We start from the raw sequence: 19,547 nt of genomic DNA on the forward strand, positions 1-19,547 counted from the left end.
GGAAACACTTATTTAATAAACAAATCTAGTCAGTGATTTGCATTGACAAAAAGGCCTTTGTAACCAATGTGACAGACACGGCCAATAAACACAAAATGGCGTTCATTGGTACTTATTACCTCCCCACTCCCTACACACTTTTTCAGGATCACTGAAAAAGAAGACTTCTCTCACACATTCTGTAGCCACAGAACTATTCTTTGGGGACATGTGGTGCTGTGAATAACTCAGAGGATAAGAATAAGTAAACTTAAAAGCCTCCCAAAGACAAGAAACCTTTGAAAGTATTGCAGGAAACAAGGAAATTGGGGGAAGGGGGGAAGATAAATCTTAATTGTTACAAGGAAGAAAAAAAGATAACATTTTAAGAACAAAGTCAATGTAGCCCTGCATCTTTGTCCATGGTGTAACAAAAAACCCAGAATTCATTGGGTCCACTTCCCTGTCAGCTTTACAATCAGTAAACATTTATAAAACACCTACTAATATGTCAGAAGGTTTGCTAGGGGCAGATGAATGACATAAAGACAAAAATGGAAGCCTCTGCCCTCAAAAAGCTTACATTCTACCTGGGATAAAATGGACATATTTAAAATATGGAATAAGTACAAGATTGCTTGGAGAGGGAAAACACTAGTGTTTGGGAGAGAGAAATCAGGGAAAGCTTCATGTATAAGGTGGAGTTTAAGCTGAATTTTGATAGAATTAAGAGATTCTACAGGAGCGGGGGAGTAGGGAGTACATTACAGACATTGGCAACAGCCAGTGGGAAGGATGGGTTTGGGAGATGGATTGCCATGTATGAGGAGCAGCACAGCCAGTCTGGCCAGGACAGAGTGCCAGTTTGGAACGCAATTTAAAGCCATGATCCAAAAGCTGCTAAATTGTACATAACCTTTGACTCAGTTCTACCACTGCTAGGCTTACACCCCAAAGAGATCAAAGAAAGAGAAAAAGGACCTATCTGTGCAAAAATATTTATAGCAGCTCTTTTGGGGATGGCAGAGAACTAGAAACTAAGGGGGTGCCTATCCTATCAGTCAGGGAAATGTCTGAATAAAGTATACCGTATGAATGTGAGGGAATACTATTGTGCTACAAGAAAAGATGAAATAGTTTCAGAGAAATTTGGAAGCATTAAATGAACTGATGCAAAAGGAAGTGAGAAGAAAAAGATGTAAACAATTTTGAAAGATTAAAGAACTATGATTAACCATGATTCCAAGAGAATGGGGACAGAGAAGTGATGAACCAACAGGCAGAATGAGACACCCATTTTTGGATATGACTAACAGGAGAATTTTATTTGAATATGCATACTTATTATAAGGATTTTTTTTTCTTTTCCCTAGTGGAGAGGAGGTAGGAGAAACAATAAATGCTTAATTTCTATTTGAGAACATAATATGTGTATATGTAGTCACATTTTATATGTGTCAAATACATTACACATGTATCATGTTTCATATGTGGCATATGTCATATTATATACATAAATATATATTATGAAAAATAGACTGGCAACAGATCGTAAAGGATTTTAACAGGTAAAATGAGAAATTTTTATTTTATTCATGAGGCAATGAGCCGTGGGAGGTTACAAAAGAGGGCAGTTTAGGGGGCAGCTAGGTGGCACAGTAGATAAAGCACCTGCCTTGGATTCAGGAGGACCTGAGTTCAAATCTGGCCTTAGACACTTGACACTTATTAGCTGTGTGACCCTGGGCAAGTCACTTAACCTTCACTGCCCCACCAAAACAAACGAACAAACAAAAGAGGGCAGTTTACTGACAAGGTCAGATCAGCACTTAAGGAAAATCACTTAGGAAGCTGCAGAGATGATGTATTAGAGTTGGAAGACTAGTGGCAGGAAACCTAATCCTCATGTAGAGTGAGGAATATCACTTGTATCTTTGTTCTCAATCGCTATAGTACAATGGGACTTAATTGACATGTTTTGCAATAGTTTCCACGTATGTAGCATTTGTGAGAGCTGTCTCTCAGCAGTGGTTATGGTTGGGTTGTCTTTTCAGTTGTCCGACTCTTTCTGACCCCATTAAGGGTTTTCTTGGCAAAGACAATGTAATGATTTACCTTTTCCTTCTCCAGCCCATCTTACAGATGCGGAAACTAAGATAAACAGGGTAAAGTAACTTGCACAGGGTCATACTGTTAGTGTTTGAGGTCACACTGGAACTCAGGCAGATAAGTCTTCCTGGCAGAAGGCTTAGGTTCTAATCATGGCTGTCACTTATAAGCCATGTGACTGACAGAAAGTCACTGCAATGGTTTGGTTTCCTGATATTATGGGGATAAGTCTTATTATGTACTTCACAGGGCTGCTGCAACGACTACATCAGGTAATACACCCACAGGCTTTGTAAGCCCTGACGATTTCAAGAACCTGTGATTTCATCAATATAGATGCAGATCATGTAGGAATCCTACAACTTGAGGTTGCTGTGCCTAAAAAATTCTCTACCACTGGAACCTTCAAACACTAAATAAATATGCTATTATTAACATCTGCTTAAAAAAAAAAAGACACAACATTGGCAAGGCCCTCTTTGGGAGAGACAGGAAACAGCATCTGTTAGGCCGGCCAAAGCTTCTGTGCCACCACCTCCCGCTCAGACCCAGAGGCAAACAGTCCAGGATCTTGATTGAGCCTTAGAGCTTCAGGAATGTCTGGGTCCCCCAGACCATAAGCCTTGTATCCAGCTCCCCATTCCACCCCCTTCTCCAGCTGTCATCAAGGCGACCAGTTCTTGTAGAGAAGGGACTGCCCTTCTCACCACCAACACAAAAGGCTTGGGAACTGAAGTACTTATCAGTCCATCAGCCTGCTTCTAGCCTGGCCCCTAACTTCGGTCACAGTCCAAGGAAGCAACTGTGATGTGAAATACAACTTGGCAATTTCCCCTGTAGCTGCTATAGCCCCTGCCTCCTCAGCAGCCACAGCTACTTAAGACCTGGGAAAGAAAGTTCTCTCCACCAAAGTCCTTGGTAATGTCAACTGATCCACTATAAGAAATCATTGTTTAAATAACAGAAATAGCATTAAGGGCACATCATCATCTGCCTACTGTTGTACCTTAAAGACCACTGGGCTTCCCCATTTGCCCTGCAAATAAAACTTCATATGTGACATCTCCCCCCAAGAGAATGCAGGCTTCTTGAGAGCATATTGCCTTGTTTTTCTGTGTTTAGTATATGCTTTATGATGATTACTCGTTATTTATTTTTAGTATAGCACTCTCCAGTCTCAGCTTTCTTACAGAACTGAAGGGCTCTGCCCCTATAACTCGGGGCTCTGGTTGGTGAGCTTTTCACCTCACTTTGCCCAGTTTCTGGCCTACTAAGCCCCTTCCCACCTATCTCCATGCCATTATGTGATGGCATTAAAGGAAATCTCTCTAGAGACTACCATTCCTGGCAAGGACATCTCCATCAACTGCCCTGTTATTCTAATCACCATTCTGACTTTCCTCCCCAAAACACTTCCCTGGCTGCCAGTCCCCTATATATGTTGTTTTCCCCTACTGAAGTTTACTCTCTTGTTTTGGGATCCTTAGCATTTAGACATATTACCTGACACGGAGTAGGTACTCAAGATTTTTTAAAAAATTCATCCATTCAAAAACTGTTTTAGGGGCAGCTAGATGGCAGAGTGGATAGAGCACTGGCCCTGGAGTCAGGAGTACCTGAGTTCAAATCCAGCCTCAGACACTTAATACTTAACTAGCTGTGTGACCCTGGGCAAGTCACTCTACCCCAATTGCCTCACTAAAAACAAAACAAAAAAAAAAACAACAAACTGTTTTAAAAACTACTTCATTCCATATAAAGCACATCAATTTTACAATGTTTATAACTTTTTATTTGCCTAAACTTCTTCCTTGTAGTACTTAAAAAACAAAACATGGTAACCCATCTTCTGGGGATCCACTTTTCTTTATATTGCTAAAATGTGGCTAAATCAACAAAGAGGGAATGATGACTAGTGGCAGTTGCTGATTCCTTCCTGAGGGGTAAGACGGTAACTAGTTACTGCCCTGATAACAATAAAGAGGTCTGATGTCTTCCTAGGGTATGTGCCCAAGGCATGACAGAGAGCTACACAAAATGTGTCTAACTGGGATCATATTAATATGACTTGAATTGATGTACATGGGTAAAAAGAGTACTGCCAAAAGAGGCCTAGAAAAAGTTGCTTAGGATTCTGTATTCTTGGGCAACGAACTGAAGACCTCAGGGGCAAAGATTAGTATTTCCATCTCTGCTGCCTGTGAGAAACTATTATTAATAACTAACTGGTATCTTGGGGAGATCCAGAGCTTCCCCACTTCCTTCCAAAAGTCCTTTAGTTTTCCCTGAAAGACTTTACTGATAAAATTGCATTTCTCTCTCTTCATCTTGGTCAATCCCCACCCAACCATGCAAGGAATTTAATCTAGGGCAGGGAAGCTCAATCTTGGGCAGAGAGAGATCCTTTTGACTAGATAGAAGGAAGCCTTCTGCTCCAGGGCTCACTCAGCCAAAAGGGCCTTTGAATTGTGAGCCTAAAGCTAGAGGTGGTCTGGTATAGCTCTTCATTTTAATATAGCCTACCTCCAGTTAAATGAACCAATTAGATTTGGTTGCTGCTTGATGACCCACCTACTGTTTGTTTCAAGGGTATTTGAGCTGTGCCGCCCCCCCCCCCCTCCGCCTGTCTTTGGTCTGAGAGAAACCGACAAGTGGCCCACCTTTTATTAATAACCTGGCAGTCTTAATAATAAAATGATTTAATTATGCAGAAACTACGTGTCTCAACTTTTTAATTGTCACATGCCCTTTGAAAGCAAAGAATGATGAAAGGAAGATTCTTGACAAAGGTGTGGAAAATGGGAGATGGATCACTGAGGGGTAAGGCAGTGTCAGAGGACGAGTGCTGGAGATTTAATAACTGTGTCATTATGACAAAGTCATTTGCTGAGGCTCAAATTAGTGTGCATAAAGCACTTTCTTAAAGGGCTATGTCCTTGTCAGTTATTTCCAAACTTAAAATGTAGAAATGACAGGTCCACGATCATGAATCCTGGCTCATGGATAGAGAGCACCTAGAAATAGTAGGAAAAATGTGTTTGCCAATAGCCTTGCAAATCTCTTCACAAGGGCTTTTAGCCAAAAAAGACAGGTGAGAAAACTATGACTATCCAAGGAAAAGGGGGGAAGAAAAATAAAAGCAGATGATATATTTAGTTCTCAGGGGGAAAAAAATCTAATAAAGGAGTTAGAAAATAAATTATTTCAATCATCCATACATAAATACACAGGATGGTTAATAAAGATTAACTGGAGATCTTGACCGTCTGACCACTCCTGCCTTCTCAGTCTCCTTTGCCAGCTCATCCTTCAGAGAATGCTCCCTAAATGTGGGTGTGCCAAGGCTCTGCCTATGCACTCTTCTCTACCACCATCCCTTATTACTTCAGTCACCATTTAATGATCATCCCTACAGAAATGACTCACAAATCTATGCATCTAGCCCTAGTCTCTCCCGAGCTCATTTTGTATCACAAATTAAGTCATCCAATCAATAAATGTTTATTTTTCAGGAATTATCCTAAAAGCTGGAGATACCAAGAAAAGTAAAATGACAATCCCTGCCCTCAAGGACCTCACAGTCTAATGGAGGAGACATGTCAACAACTACTTGTAAACAAGCTATATATAGAATAAATTGGAAATAATTGACAGAGGGAAGGCACTAGAATGTACACTTGTAAAGGTTCCAGTAGAAGGCGGGATGTTAGCTTAGGCTGGAAGTCAGGGGAGCCAAGAGGGTAGAGATGGGGAGAACATTCCAAATATGGGGAACAGAGTGAAAACGCCCAATGTCTTGTTGAACAAGGAGGCCAGTGTCACTCATCAAAGAGTTACATGTGTGCTTGTGTTTCTATGCAAGATGTAAGAAGACAGGGAAGGAGGAATAAGGTTATAAAGAGTCTTAAATGCCAAGCAGAGGATTTTATATTTGACACTGAAGGTAACAGAGAGCCACTGGAATTTGAGGGGAGAGGGGAAGTGGTGGTGATATGGTCAGATGTGATATTTAGGAGATAACTTTTACAGCTAAACAAAGCATGAGCTGGAGTGTGGAAAAACTCGTGTTAGGCAGACCAACCAGCAGGCAGTTACTGCAGTAGTCCAGGCGTGAGGTGTTAAGAGCTGGGACCAAGGTGCTTGCAGAACCAAAGGAGAAGAGGGGCATATAGAAGAGATTGCTTTTATATGGATCCAGACCATTCTTCAAATGTCTCAGGTTGGCAACCTTGGCATCATCCCAATTCCTTCCTCTCTTCCATTCACATAGTAAATCAGTTGCCAAAGCTCACCTTTTCTGCATCCACAAGATATCTTGCACCCATCCCCTTTCTCTGTAGTCACAGAGCTTCCGTCTTCAAGCTCTCATCACATCTGGATTATTGCTAGAGCCTCCTCACTGGCCTACCTGCCTGAAGTCTCTCCTGAACTCCAACTCACCCTTCACGGAGCTACAAAGGTGACTAAGTGCTGGTCTGACCATGTCACTCCCCTACTTACACCCCAGTGGTTTCCCTTTGTTTTAGGACATAATATAAATCTTGCTGTGTGGCTCTTAAAGCACTTTTTCACCTGACACCAACCCTACCTTTCCAACCTTATAGATCAATCTATTTCCTGCACTAGCCAGCCTAGACAAAATGGCCTTGCTATGCCTCACACACACCATCTCCCATGCCAGGGCCTGGAGCGCAAGTCCCATCAGTACTTTGCCCAGAATCCAGAGGATGTCACTGCCCAATAAGCCACTCAGGCAGACGATCTGGCCAGCCTGGCTCACCTTGAGGATAGACTGCTTGCCTGTGATCTCAAAAGTCTTGTTCCCCAGCACAGAGACAGGTGGGAGGCTGGTCACCTTCTCACAGGGGAACGTGTACTCCCCCTATATCAGTGGCACGGCCCCCAGAGCTTTGTGCAGGCTCTTGATCTCTTCTTTGGGGCCAGTGATGAGGGAGGTGCCCATGTCCACAATGTCTCACAGCCATCCATGCACAGGGTCAGGTCACTTTTCACCTTCACAATGATCCAAGACAATCCCAAAGGACTAATGTTGAAGCATACCATCCACCTCCAAAGAAAGGACTGATATTAAACAGACTGAAGCACGCTATATTTTTCTTTTATTCAAGCTCCATCTCTCCTCACTCCTCAGTGCCTCTGCTTCCTCTCCTCACTCTCTTTTTTTTTTTTTTTAGTGAGGCAATTGGGGTTAAGTGACTTGCCCAGGGTCACACAGCTAGTAAATATCAAGTGTCTGAAGCCGGATTTGAACTCAGGTCCTCCTGAATCCAGGGCTGGTGCTTTATCCACTGCACCACCTAGCTGCCCCTTCCTCACTCTCTTTTAAACCTAAACCCTCTGATTTCGGGCTTCTGTCATTATTATTAAACTGAAGCTGCTTTCCAGAGTTAACAACAATCTCTTAACTGCCAATCTATTGACCTCTCCTCAATCCTCATACTTTTTAATCTCTCTGCATTTGACACAGTTGATCACCTTCTGGATAATCTCTAGGTTTTTGTGACACTACTCTCTTCTTGTTTTTCTCCTGACTCCTCAGTCTCCTTTTTCAGTTTTTCATCTCTGTCACATGTATAACCTATGTCTCATTGCTTACCACCTCAGGGAGGGAAGAGGGATGAGTGGAAAAGAGGGATAAAATTTGGAATTCAAAACTTTAAATAAAAATGTTTATTATCTTTTTAAAAAAGAGTTCAAGCAGAGGGGTTGACATTGGCCGAGAAGATCCACCTTACCATCTGTGACCACAGAGAAGATAGTGTAGAACACATCTGAATGTGAGATGAAGGGAGAAAGGGGAACTCTTGGCAAATGACCTCCATGGTTTTTTTTTTGCCAGTGAAGAATGAGGTGATGTGTAGTGGAGGATTGAATCTGAGCACACTCTCTGCACCATGAATCATGATCCATAGGATTTGTTCCTTGGGCGACACATGTTCTGTGGAATGTGTGCCAATCTAACCCTCCATTACACTTCTTTTATGAAATCAAGGCAAGCGCCACCTTTCTACAGAACTCTTCCCTGAATCTCGCTAATGTTTTGTCTTAGATAGCTGGATACACATATACACACACACACACTGACTGTCTCCCCCCAAAAATGTACGGTCCTAGAAAGCAAAGACTTTCACTTTTCTCTGAGCATTCCCAATATCAGATACATAATAAGTACTTAAAAAATGCTTTGTTGAATCTATGTAGGCAAAGTTGGCCTCACAGGTAACATACTATGGTTTGATGGAATGAAAAATGGTCCAGGAAGGTCCCTGCTTAATATAAACAGGAAGGACAAGGGAAGTGAGACCAAAGAAATCTAGCACTATATATAATGCAGATGGATCAGAAGAGGAAAAATGCATTAAAGAATATAATATGGGGTTGCCAAATTCCTGGCTAGAGATGGAGTACATCTCACAAAAGCTGATAGTTTAGCTAAACATCTTGTAAACTTAATCAAATGGATTTTGAACTAAAAAGGCTGAGGGGAGAATAATATGTAACATAATTCTATATAATTTAGAATTAAACTAAAAAGAATGAGGAAGAGAGAAGACTGTATATGTGCAAATTTAGATACCAAAGTAGCCACAAAGAATAACAGCTAAGACACTCTCAAATTCACAGGATAAAACAGCTAGTTTACATATATATATATATATATATATATATATATATATATATATATATATATATTTAGTGAGGCAATTGGGGTTAAGTGACTTGCCCAGGGTCACACAGCTAGTAAGTGTTAAGTGTCTGAGGCCGGATTTGAACTCAGGTCCTCCTGACTTCAGGGCCGGTGCTCTATCCACTGTGCCACCTAGCTGCCCCTACATATAATTTTTATGGTTTGCAAAGTACTTTACATATGGTGTCTCGTGTGATCTTCAGAACTAAATATGGGGCTAATATTACCCTCATTTCAGGAAACTGAAGCATAGAGAGGTTGCTACCTGCTATTACAGGTTCTATTTTAAGTTGTCTTCCTGATTCCAAGGCAGCTAAGAGAGAAGTGGATAGAACACTGGGCTTGGACACAGGTCAGGAAGTCCTTAGTTTAAATTTGGCCTCAGACACCTAATAGCTGTGTGACCTTTAGTTGTCACTTAACCTGCTTGCCTTAGTTTCCTCAATTGTAAAATGGGAATAACAGTAATTACTTTGCAGGGTTGCTATAAGTAAAACAAGGTATTTGTAAAGCACTTAGCATGGCATATAAGTGCTATAAAAATTTTTATTCCCTTCTCTCGACTGAGTCCAGAACCCTATCTAGTCCCAAGCCACCCTGTCCTCAGATGTCTATACACAACAGCCGTGAGTTTAAGTATCACTGAGATTTGGTTGGACAAAAAACATGAGTGGGACTCTAAATGATCATATTCACTCAGTCAATAAACATTTATTTACTGAGTATTCACTATGCTCCATGCTGGGGATACAAAGAAAGTAAAAACAAACCCTGCCCTCAAGGAGATCACATCCTAACAAAGAAAACACCATACAAACAACTATGCATATACAAGATATATTGTTTGTTGTTCTTGGTACTCAAAGAGGACCAAAATGACATCACAATATCAGGGTCAATGTCCAGTGTGTCCAGTATGGCTGATCGGACCAATATGAGCTCAGAAGGCTCTACCACAGCTTGGGCCCAAATAATCCATATAATCATTTGGGATGGAAACAGCTCTAAATTTGCACTTCTCAAGTTTCTTTTGAGCTACTGAAACTGAATGTAATCTTACAGGGAAGGCAATAGCATTAAGGGAGACCTCAGAAGGAACAATTTTAGCTGAGACTTGAAGGAAGCCTAAAAAATGAAGAGCCAGAGGGGAGGAGAGCATTCCAGACATAGGAGCCTGTCAGTGAAAATGGAATGAGGAGATGGAAGATCTTGTGTGAGGAACAAGCGGAGAGACCAGTGTCACAGGATCCTAAATGGAGGGGAATAAACTATGAGAAAATCAGAAAGGTAGGAAGGGAATAGGTTATAAAGAGCTTTAAAATCCAGGGAATTTCATATGTAATCATAGGTGTAATGTTCAAAGAAACAAGATGGACGAAAGAGGAGGGGGTAGGAGGAAGAAAGAGGAGGGAGAGGACATAACACTGTATGTTAAAAATGTACCCTGAGGGGGAGGGGGACAGCTAGGTGGCACAGTGGATAAAGCACCAGCCCTGGATTCAGGAGGACCTGAGTTCAAATCCGGCCTCAGACACTTAACACTTACTAGCTGTGTGACCCTGGGCAAGTCACTTAACCCCAACTGCCTCACTTAAAAAAAAAAAGCCATATTGGGAGAAAACAATCAAAGAAAGAATAGGGACTTTGTTAGGGCTGGGGAGAAAACTGACAAGAGGGCAGGCAGAGCTGCCGCTCAATTTCTATTCTTTTTTCCTATGCCAGAAAGAATACACTGCAAATGATGGAACAAAAACAACTAAGTCAACCAACAGGTAAACACATACTGTGTGCCAGTCACTGTACTAAGTGTTGGGGAGACAAAAAAAGACAAAGGATCTCAAGGAATGCACAATTTAACGGGGAGATAATATGCAAAGAACTATGTACAAACAAGATGTGTGTATGCGGGAATGTGTCATAGTTTTAGTGGGGGGGGGAAGACTGGGAAAGGGCTTCTTGAAGGGGGGATTCTTGCTGAGACTTGAAGTCTAACTTGAGTTAGAGATGAGAAGGGAAAGCCTTGAAGGGGTGGGGGGGGGGTCCGCCGGGGGCGGGAAACCAGTGAAAATACCCAGTTAGGAAACAGAATGTGAGGAACAACAGTGAAGCCAGGGTGACTGGATCAAAGAGAATGTGGAAGCCAGTGAAACATAAGATGACTGGAAAGATAGGAGGGGACTAGGTTATGAAAGGCTTTTAAAAGTCAGTAAATTTTGTTTGATCACAGAGGCAAAAGGGAGTCACTGGAATATTGAATTGGGGGGGGGGGGAGAGGTGTGGCACCACAGTCAGACCTGTCCTTTAGGAAGAGCGATTTGACAGCTGGGTGGAAGATCGACTAGAGTAGGGAGAGACTTGAGGCCACTGCGATAGTACAGATGTGAGGTAATAAGGGCCTGCATTAAGATGGAAGCAGTGTCAAAGGAGAGTAAATGAGAGATGTTATAAAGGTAGGAAAAAAAGAGGCCTCTGACAACTGATTGAATATTGGGAAGAGACTTCTGAACCATCATTAGTGATATCTGAAGCATAGTGGAAAATGGAAGAGGTGCCACAGACTGAAGAACAAATGTCTTGATTTTTAAAATGGGGGGTGGGGGTGGGAGAGGTCTGTATACTACAGCCTGTAACATTGATTTTAATTGTTAACATTAACATTATTATTTTTTTTTTGCAGGGCAATTAGGGTCAAGTGACTTGGCCAAGGTCACACAGCTAGTGTCAAGTCTCTGAGGCCGGATTTGAACTCAGGTCCTCCTGAATCCAGGGCCAGTGCTTTATCCACCGAGCCACCTAGCTGCCCCCATTAACTTTAATTTATTCTTAGAAAATTATGTAATAGATCATTCAAGAAAAGGCAGGCAAACATTAATAAAGGGAAGCAGTGATTTACAAACAGCCAGCATGGATTCAAGAATGAGGCATGCCAAATAACTTTTTTGTTTTCTTTAAAGAAGAGCATAAAACTAGTAGAAGGAAATATTAGTTTTATGCTTAAATCTAACCAAAACTATCTTCTGTAAAGATAAGAGTAATAGAACCAAACTAAATTCCGAATTGGTTGGATGGTCAAACTCAAGGAGTAGTCATTAATGTCAACATGGCAGGTCTCCAGGAGAGATGTGTTTTGTCCTACACTATTTAACATTTTAATCAATAACCTGAATAAAGACATAGCAGATGACCCAAAGCTGGGATATCTAATGGTAACAGCTAAGAGAATCAAGACCTAAAAAGGATTCTGACAAATTAGAGCACTGAGCTGAATCCAGGACAATGAAATTCAATAGGGCTGCATCCTATACTTGGTACTTGACATGGGTAAGAAAAAAAAAATCACCTTTACAAATATGACTGGGCCAGGGAGTGGGAGAGAAGACATGGATTAAAAAGTACTTTTCTGAAAACAAAACAAAACTGAGTTTTAGTGGCCTGCAAGCTCAATGTGAGTTAACAATATGAAGTGTGTGTGGGGGGAGGGGACCACTAACATGATTTTGAGCTGCATGAGAAGGCTTAGTTAGCTTCTAGGAAGACAGCAGGGAGTTCCATTGCACTCTGACCTCATCAGACCTTACTGGAATACTGTTTGGTACCAGGCACCATAGCTTAAGAAGAGCATTGATAAGATGAGCATAAAAGTCCTCAAGTCCATGACATGAGAATCAGTTGAAGGGAGTGGACATCCTTACCTAGGGAGAAGGTTGAGAAGAGACATAATAGCTGTCTTTATATTTTTGAAGGGCTGTCAAGTGGAATAGTAGAATTGGACTTCTGTATGGCCCCAGAGGTCAGAATTAAAAACAATGGGTGGGAGTTATAAAAGTGGCAAATTTAGGCACTGTGAGGAAGGGGGGAAAAAAAACTCATTTCATAACAATTAGCTATTCAAAAATGGATTACTGCTTAGAGAGGGAGTCAGCTCCCCCTCCCTGACACTCTCCAAGCAGACTGAACAACCACTCTTAAGGCATATGAGCTGGACTACATGGCCAATGACGTCCCTTCCACCTCCCAAATCCTGTGATATCTTTGAACAGAATCAACTAAATATTTCTTGAACTTGCTAAGGTTTAGATGTCACCTGACTTGAAGCTATGTGGGAACTAGTTTTTCTGTTCTCTCGAGACAACCCAGAGCTAGGGCTGGTTTTATTGCAGAGAGGTACTGTGTACGCATGTGGGAAAGGAAGGCATGTGTTAACTACAAATTAACTCAGTGATTCCAAGATAAACTTTTATATATTCAAGAAATCACTTTAAAATGCTGCAAGGTGCTACTTAGTAATCAATTAATAGCCTGGGGGGGGTGTTATTAGAAAGCCAGCAGAGGCAAGGTTGAATATATATCTGAAAAGTGATGGTACCAAAGATAAAAGGGAACATAAGCAGCTGTCTCAACAATTTGAAAGGATACGGATGGCCTAAAGAGGGAAAAGGAAACTACTTTCTACTAACAGCATTATCTTTAAATCACTCTCATTTCATCCTCTGTTTTCCTGACCATATCAGGGTTATTCTGCTTTCTTGCTTCCCCACTGTTCCTATTTCACCTTCAAGGTGGCCCATCTTTGATAGTTTGCATTCTGATTTAAAAAGTAAATAAAGTGGAATAAAAGAGATACAATAAACAAAATGTTAAAGCCATTAAGTATGCTGTTATTTTAGCAAAAAAAAAATAATGCATGTATGACATCTACAGTTTATTATTAATAACTGGCATTTTAATAGTGCTTTAAAGTTTGCAAAACATTTTACATACATTAACTCATTTGATCCTCACAACAACCCTGTGAGGTAGGTACTATCCAGGTATGATCCCCATTTTACACATCAAAGAACTGAGGCTGAGGATTAAAGTTACTTGTCCAAGGTCACACAGCTAGGAAGTGTCAGAAATGAGATTCAAATATCCCAGCCTCTCATTTCCAAGTCCAATACTCTTTCCACTATGCTGCAAATATCCTTCTGAAGGTTTAAAACCCTCACCTGTTCTTTTTTTTAAGTTACAAAAATAAAACCACCAAACTCAGATTAAAAAAAAAATTTGGAAAAAAACAACCATCAAGCAACATTTGATTGAATCCATAGCTCATTTTGCTTGAAAGCAAATTTTTAACATTCAAATGAGAACAAGGAGAATAAAGATGAATTTGTAATGAACACCACAAATTGACACTTTAAAATACCAACAAGGACATGCTCCTTCCATGAAAAGTTTTTTAAGTCTTCGGATTTTTAAGTCTAAAGAGATTCAAACCAGCCACCCCAGTTAATGAGCCTTACTGTCAAAAAGGTACCCATATCTCAATTCTTGGTAGTGCTTTCCTTCTGTCAGCATCCTTTACAGCAAAGAATCAGTTCCAGGACCTTAAAGAGAATTCCAGCGATACATTTAACTTGGATGGAGCTAAAAACAGGATGCATTGGCACAATAAACTAGGCTTAAAGCGAGTAAGAAGACTGTCCTGACGTCCACTACATTATCACCAGGAATCTGCAGATCTAGACTGAATGGTATTCCAGGGCAAGCTCGCAGTGGGCAAGGTAATTCCAAAGTTGATCAAAGGGAAAACATTCGTCCCAACAATTAGCCAAATGCAGAAGAGTATTAAAAGCATACCAAGGATCACAGAAGTTATTCATATGAACTGTAATGGGTCTGAGGCAGTTCTACGGAATGGGCAGTCAAGCAGATGAAAGAATAAACAGTATGTCACTAGTATATACTAAGTAAGTTTCAGTGAAACAGGTACACTGTTAATACTATGGATCATCTCCACTAGGCAGAAACCTGGCTATATAGCACAGAATAGCTAGGCCACTATTTTTAACTTCCCTTTCTGCCTGAGTAGCACTGAGCTTTTAAAGCAGGTGTAAATATAGCCATTGGAAATATTAAACATGTTACAATTGTTCCTAGTTTCATGAGATTCATATAATTTAAAATTACTACATCAACTTTTTTAAAGGTAAAATGTCAACAAGAATAAAACAGAGCAATGTTTAAAACAAGTGCTATGTGTATGAAATTCACTTGTCTTGCAGACATTCATAGTTCACAGAGTCCTCATTAGCACCATGCTATTATACTGCAGTCACCATTTGGTGCAGTGTCTCAATTAATACATCTTTAGCTCAATGCCACAGAGAGAGAAAAAAACTGTGGGGTAGGTTTTGTTGTTGTTGTTTTTGTTTGTTTTATTGCACTGCTCTTACTGAACGCAGGCTTTCAAAAGTCCTCTGCCATGTACCTTGTTTTCTTTTGGACTGTCTGGATTTCTACACAAAATGAAAGCCTTTCACAAGTGTTTAGAAAGTTTACTTTATTGGTTACAATTATATAAAACGTATCATCAGAGCCCATCTAGCTGGTCATTAAGTGTTTGCAACAGCATAAAAGATCTTTTTATCAATCTGAAAGGTTCACAAAATTTATTTCATGCTGCGGGATGAGGGGGACAGCAAGCACGACTCTTTAGTCTTCTACCTGTACTTAAACTTTCTGTCAATAGTACATTGGTTAAAAGCAAAGGGACAACCCCATTTGTACATCAAATTGTAAATTTTAATGTTTGCATTAGAATAGTCTTTAGATCACTCTTCAACAAGAAACAGTAATGTAACTAACAGCAAACTTCAAATACAGGCACACTCTCCAGATTAACAACTCAAAATAAAACAAAAAATTAATGTAAAATGTAAATCACATATAATACAATTGAAGTGTCCAAAACCATTTAAATAATTTTAAATATTTTATTTTTTAAACTGCTACAAATGCTTTATACAATATTTCAACATAAAGTCCCCATAACAGAAATGTAACAAAATGGGAATGATAGTGAAAGAGTTAAAGTGGCACAAATTCACCAAACAAGTATTAAACTACAAATTTTAAGAGGTAGATTACTTTTAAAAGTCAAAAACAAATAGAGTATGCGAATGAAACTAGCCATTTCCACCAACTCAGTCATTGACCCTTTCTGAAAAGGGCATCATAGAAATGCAGGGTAAAATATTTCCCAACAGTCATATACTTAAGGAGACCAATTTGTTACTTTTAATCTCAATAAGAGAGTGAAGTGTAAGACCTGGTACAGTAAATTCATTTAATATTTATGTGTAGAGGCATACATTTAGACAGACCTGCTTTCTTTTATCCTGTGCATTAATAAAATGCTGCACAGCATCCAATAATATTCTAGTTATAAATTAGTGCCAGGTAATAATCTGTAGAGGATAGTTTCCATTTGGATACATAAACAGGAAATTAGGAAATGCATAAAAGAGTCCAAATTCAACCTGGTTTCCTCAAAATTATGCTGGCAATCCACACGTGATAGGGGAAAAAAAAAGAAACGAAATGGGGTAGGGAGAATCCTGACAATTTCAATTCCTTTCCTTCTACTAATTCATTTAAAAGAAGGCATCGAGACAATGTGACCAAAATACTTTAAAATGAGTGCATAAGAATTTGTCATCCCTGAATCTACAAGACGCTATTGATAAAACAGGGAACTTGCTTTGCAAGAATAAATTCAAATTGTCTTTCTCTGTGCCATTCAACAAAAGCAGGGCAACACTAAAATCTGAGTTATCGGTCCAGTGATGACAGATTCAGTTCACCTCTGCCCATTTTTACAGTACCCTTTTCTTTGCATCTCTGAATCATCCTGTAGCCCAGCACGCATCAGGCGCCACGGGAAGAAACATATGCCTGACACTAACAACATTAGCACAAAGCCTGCAGGCAATCACGGTTGGATTTAAGATTTTTTGAGTCAGCTTCAACCGGTCTTGAAAGCTTGGTGGATTTCATATCCATTGTCGTAGTGCTTATCCTAAGTTGAGCATGCAATAGCTTTACTTTGTCAATTAAGATTGTTTTGTTTTGTTTTTACAGGAGGTTCCTAGAAAATAAGAAAACTGAAGATAAATGACAAAATAATATAACCTGTTTATGAACTGAACATGCTTAAAAAGAAAAAGGTGAGCAGACCATAAGACAAACAGTATTAAGACAGTGATGTAAATGAGTCTGACGATATACTTAGGAATTAAAATTTCTGACCAAAAAAAGAAACTAAAAGGAGTCAACAAATAATTGCTTGTTATATCAGCAGATTTTCATGGAAAAATCTATTTCTCCTTGCATCAAGTTAACATTGGAAACCTAACATTTAAATTCTCTCAAACTTACAAGATCTCCAATTAATTAAGCAGTCAACATAATTTCTTATGCAAGTCTATGCATAAAAGAATATGAGTTATTCTTAACTATGCCCAGATCTATTTATTTCACAAAGATTTTCAAGTGTATCTTTACTGGAATGAAGATGGAAGGAGAAGAAAAACGCACTTCTTTCCCTATGAGCATTCATCCGGCTTATCTTGGATGCACTGGAAATTAATCTTGGGCTGCAGACCCAATTACTTAGCATGCGATGGAAAGGTCCCAACACCTAGCTATGGAAATGGCATTAAAACAAAGAGTTCATTACATTAAGCAAGAAGTGTGATAGGTAGAGGGGAAGCCAAAGAATGGTGATACATGGTTTCCTTTGGTCCTTTGTGCTATTAAATTTCCTTAGCCATTTTTTCCTCTTCACACTCTGATTGGTTTATTGGCTTGTGTGGTAGGTAACTTTAAGTAACAAGTAGATTCTGCTGAGCCATTCATGATGCTGAACAAAAAAGTATGACTAATTAAAATGGTCAGCTTCAAACAAAAAAGTTGAAAAAATGTGGGTGTAGGTGTGTTGGAGGGGAGTTGTCACTATAAACTGGTCCTTAAATTGAAAAGCAACAACAAAGCAAAATCTCTGATAATTATACCTTTAAGGAAAAAAGGGGAAGGTATATGCTGCTTTGTGATGGTGCCTGGGGTATGAACCCAAAAATTATGATAAAGATAACTTTATTCCATACAATGGCTGCCTTTCATTGATTCAAAGTTTTCATTAGAAAGAATTTTAGAAGCTGAAAAGCATTTGAAAGGAAAGAGTATTTTTGTTTTTAAAGGAGAAAATCCTTTTGGTTTCCAATTCAATTCAAATAAATATTTATCTGGGCTATAGAATCAAAAGCAGCTACCATACTTTAAGAAAATGACTCAGGAAACCAATGTTTGGAGTTGCCATTCAGCAGATAGAGCTTAGAAAAAAAAAAGTGACCTCTGCCCACAAAGTACACTTTTTAACAATCAGGTCTCCATTTCCCTGTAAACATTTTATTTTTTTCTGAGAACACCTCACAATATTTATGGTCAGCTACATGGCAAGCCCCCAGCACTGAAAGTCTGACTGTTTAGGATTCACTCATCAACACAATTACATACATGACCCAGGAAGAGAAATTCATTTCATACCTGTTAAGTGGAAAACTATATCCAGTGTTTTACTTTCATTATCTAAATGTGTACATCTTTCTATACACCAAATTCTAACCCAACAATATAATACTCCCTCAACTAATTATTGAGCATAAAGAAAAGTACTAGTAAACCACAGCAAAATGAATAATGCTGTGTTCTGACAGGACCTTTTGGACTATTGAATAACTATTCAGGGAGATTATTCAAAATAGTTTTTCCATAACTTCCACTGAAGTCTATACTTTATTAATACAGGTGTCGCTGTGTTATTCCAACAATTATTTTTGCTTTTTATAATTTGCTTTCTTCAGATCAACTTTCCATTCAAAACCACATAAATTAGATCTAGCACAAAAGCAGCAATTCCCTTTAGAAAACATTCAAATAAGCCCCCCCCCCCCAAAGAGCTATGTGAGGCACATACTGGAGGTATTTTAAAGGATTAATTACATGGGAGTGCTTGAACTCGTAACAAATTCATGAACTTGTGCCTATTCTTGTTCCCAACCATGAATGTATGCAGAAGAAAACATACATACAACAGAATTTATGCTCAGCAAACCTCCTAAAGAGGTGGCTTCACCTCAAAATGTAAGTCACTGACCTCAACAAAGATGCATCCACTATGTGACCTTTTGCATTTACTAGTTTTGATTACTGATAAAATATGTCATTTTTGTGGATTTAAGAGTATATGTATATACATATATATGTGCATATGTTTTTATAATACACATATATACATATATGTAGGTCATGGCTCTTGAACAAATGTGGTTGAATATTTACAATACACAATTAGCTTACTCATCAAAGTGGCTTTTAACTGTTTTAGCCAGTTATTTAACTAATGCCTCTTCTAATGGTTCCTTCTCTGTTCTGAGCCATGGTATAGCATAAACCCTACCAGGGCACAAATACTTTGTTAGAACAAATGTACAATGATACATAATGGTACTTTTTTTATGTTCCAAAGTTGACCGCGTCATTCAACTACAATCCCTAATTCACTTAATAGTCCAAGGCAGTTTTCTTCTCAGAGTAAGAAGAAACAAGGAGCCAGAATGAAATTCTGGAACCACAGGTTAGGCAGCACCATTTCAAAAGGCTTAAAAAGCATTTCGAAGAAGTTTGGGCATTATATCTGCTACTGAGTGTATGAATGAATAATCTCTCATAGGAGATTACTAACCAGATCCCAAGAATGTGTTTGTCAACTCCATATTTTTCCCCCTAGTTGAACATCATAAAGCTGAGGAATCTTAATGTGGCAAAATTAAGTACCACAATCATTTTGGTTTTCAACAAAACTCTTCAGTATAGAACATAAACCTTTGACACTAAAATTGGTTAAGATACTCAAATTTTAGAAACA

At 39.3% G+C, this 19,547-nt stretch overlaps 1 protein-coding gene across 10 annotated transcripts in view; it reads right to left on the bottom strand.

Annotated features, from left to right (window-relative positions):
• The window catches only part of PRDM2 (PR/SET domain 2), a 207,843-nt gene that overhangs the window by 38,559 nt on the left and 149,737 nt on the right, over nt 1-19,547 (bottom strand). The window contains exon 9 of one of the 10 annotated variants that reach the window (XM_043991792.1): nt 13,572-16,709. The exons of the other annotated variants lie outside the window; for them this stretch is intronic. Within the exon in view, the coding sequence (XP_043847727.1) occupies nt 16,697-16,709 (13 nt within the window). The 3' untranslated portion in view covers nt 13,572-16,696. Of the gene's footprint in view, nt 1-13,571; nt 16,710-19,547 lie in introns of those variants that run through there. 10 annotated transcript variants of the gene reach the window in all.

The sequence above is a fragment of the Dromiciops gliroides genome, chromosome 3 (genome assembly GCF_019393635.1).
Source record: "Dromiciops gliroides isolate mDroGli1 chromosome 3, mDroGli1.pri, whole genome shotgun sequence".
Classification (NCBI taxonomy): Eukaryota; Metazoa; Chordata; class Mammalia; order Microbiotheria; family Microbiotheriidae; genus Dromiciops; species Dromiciops gliroides.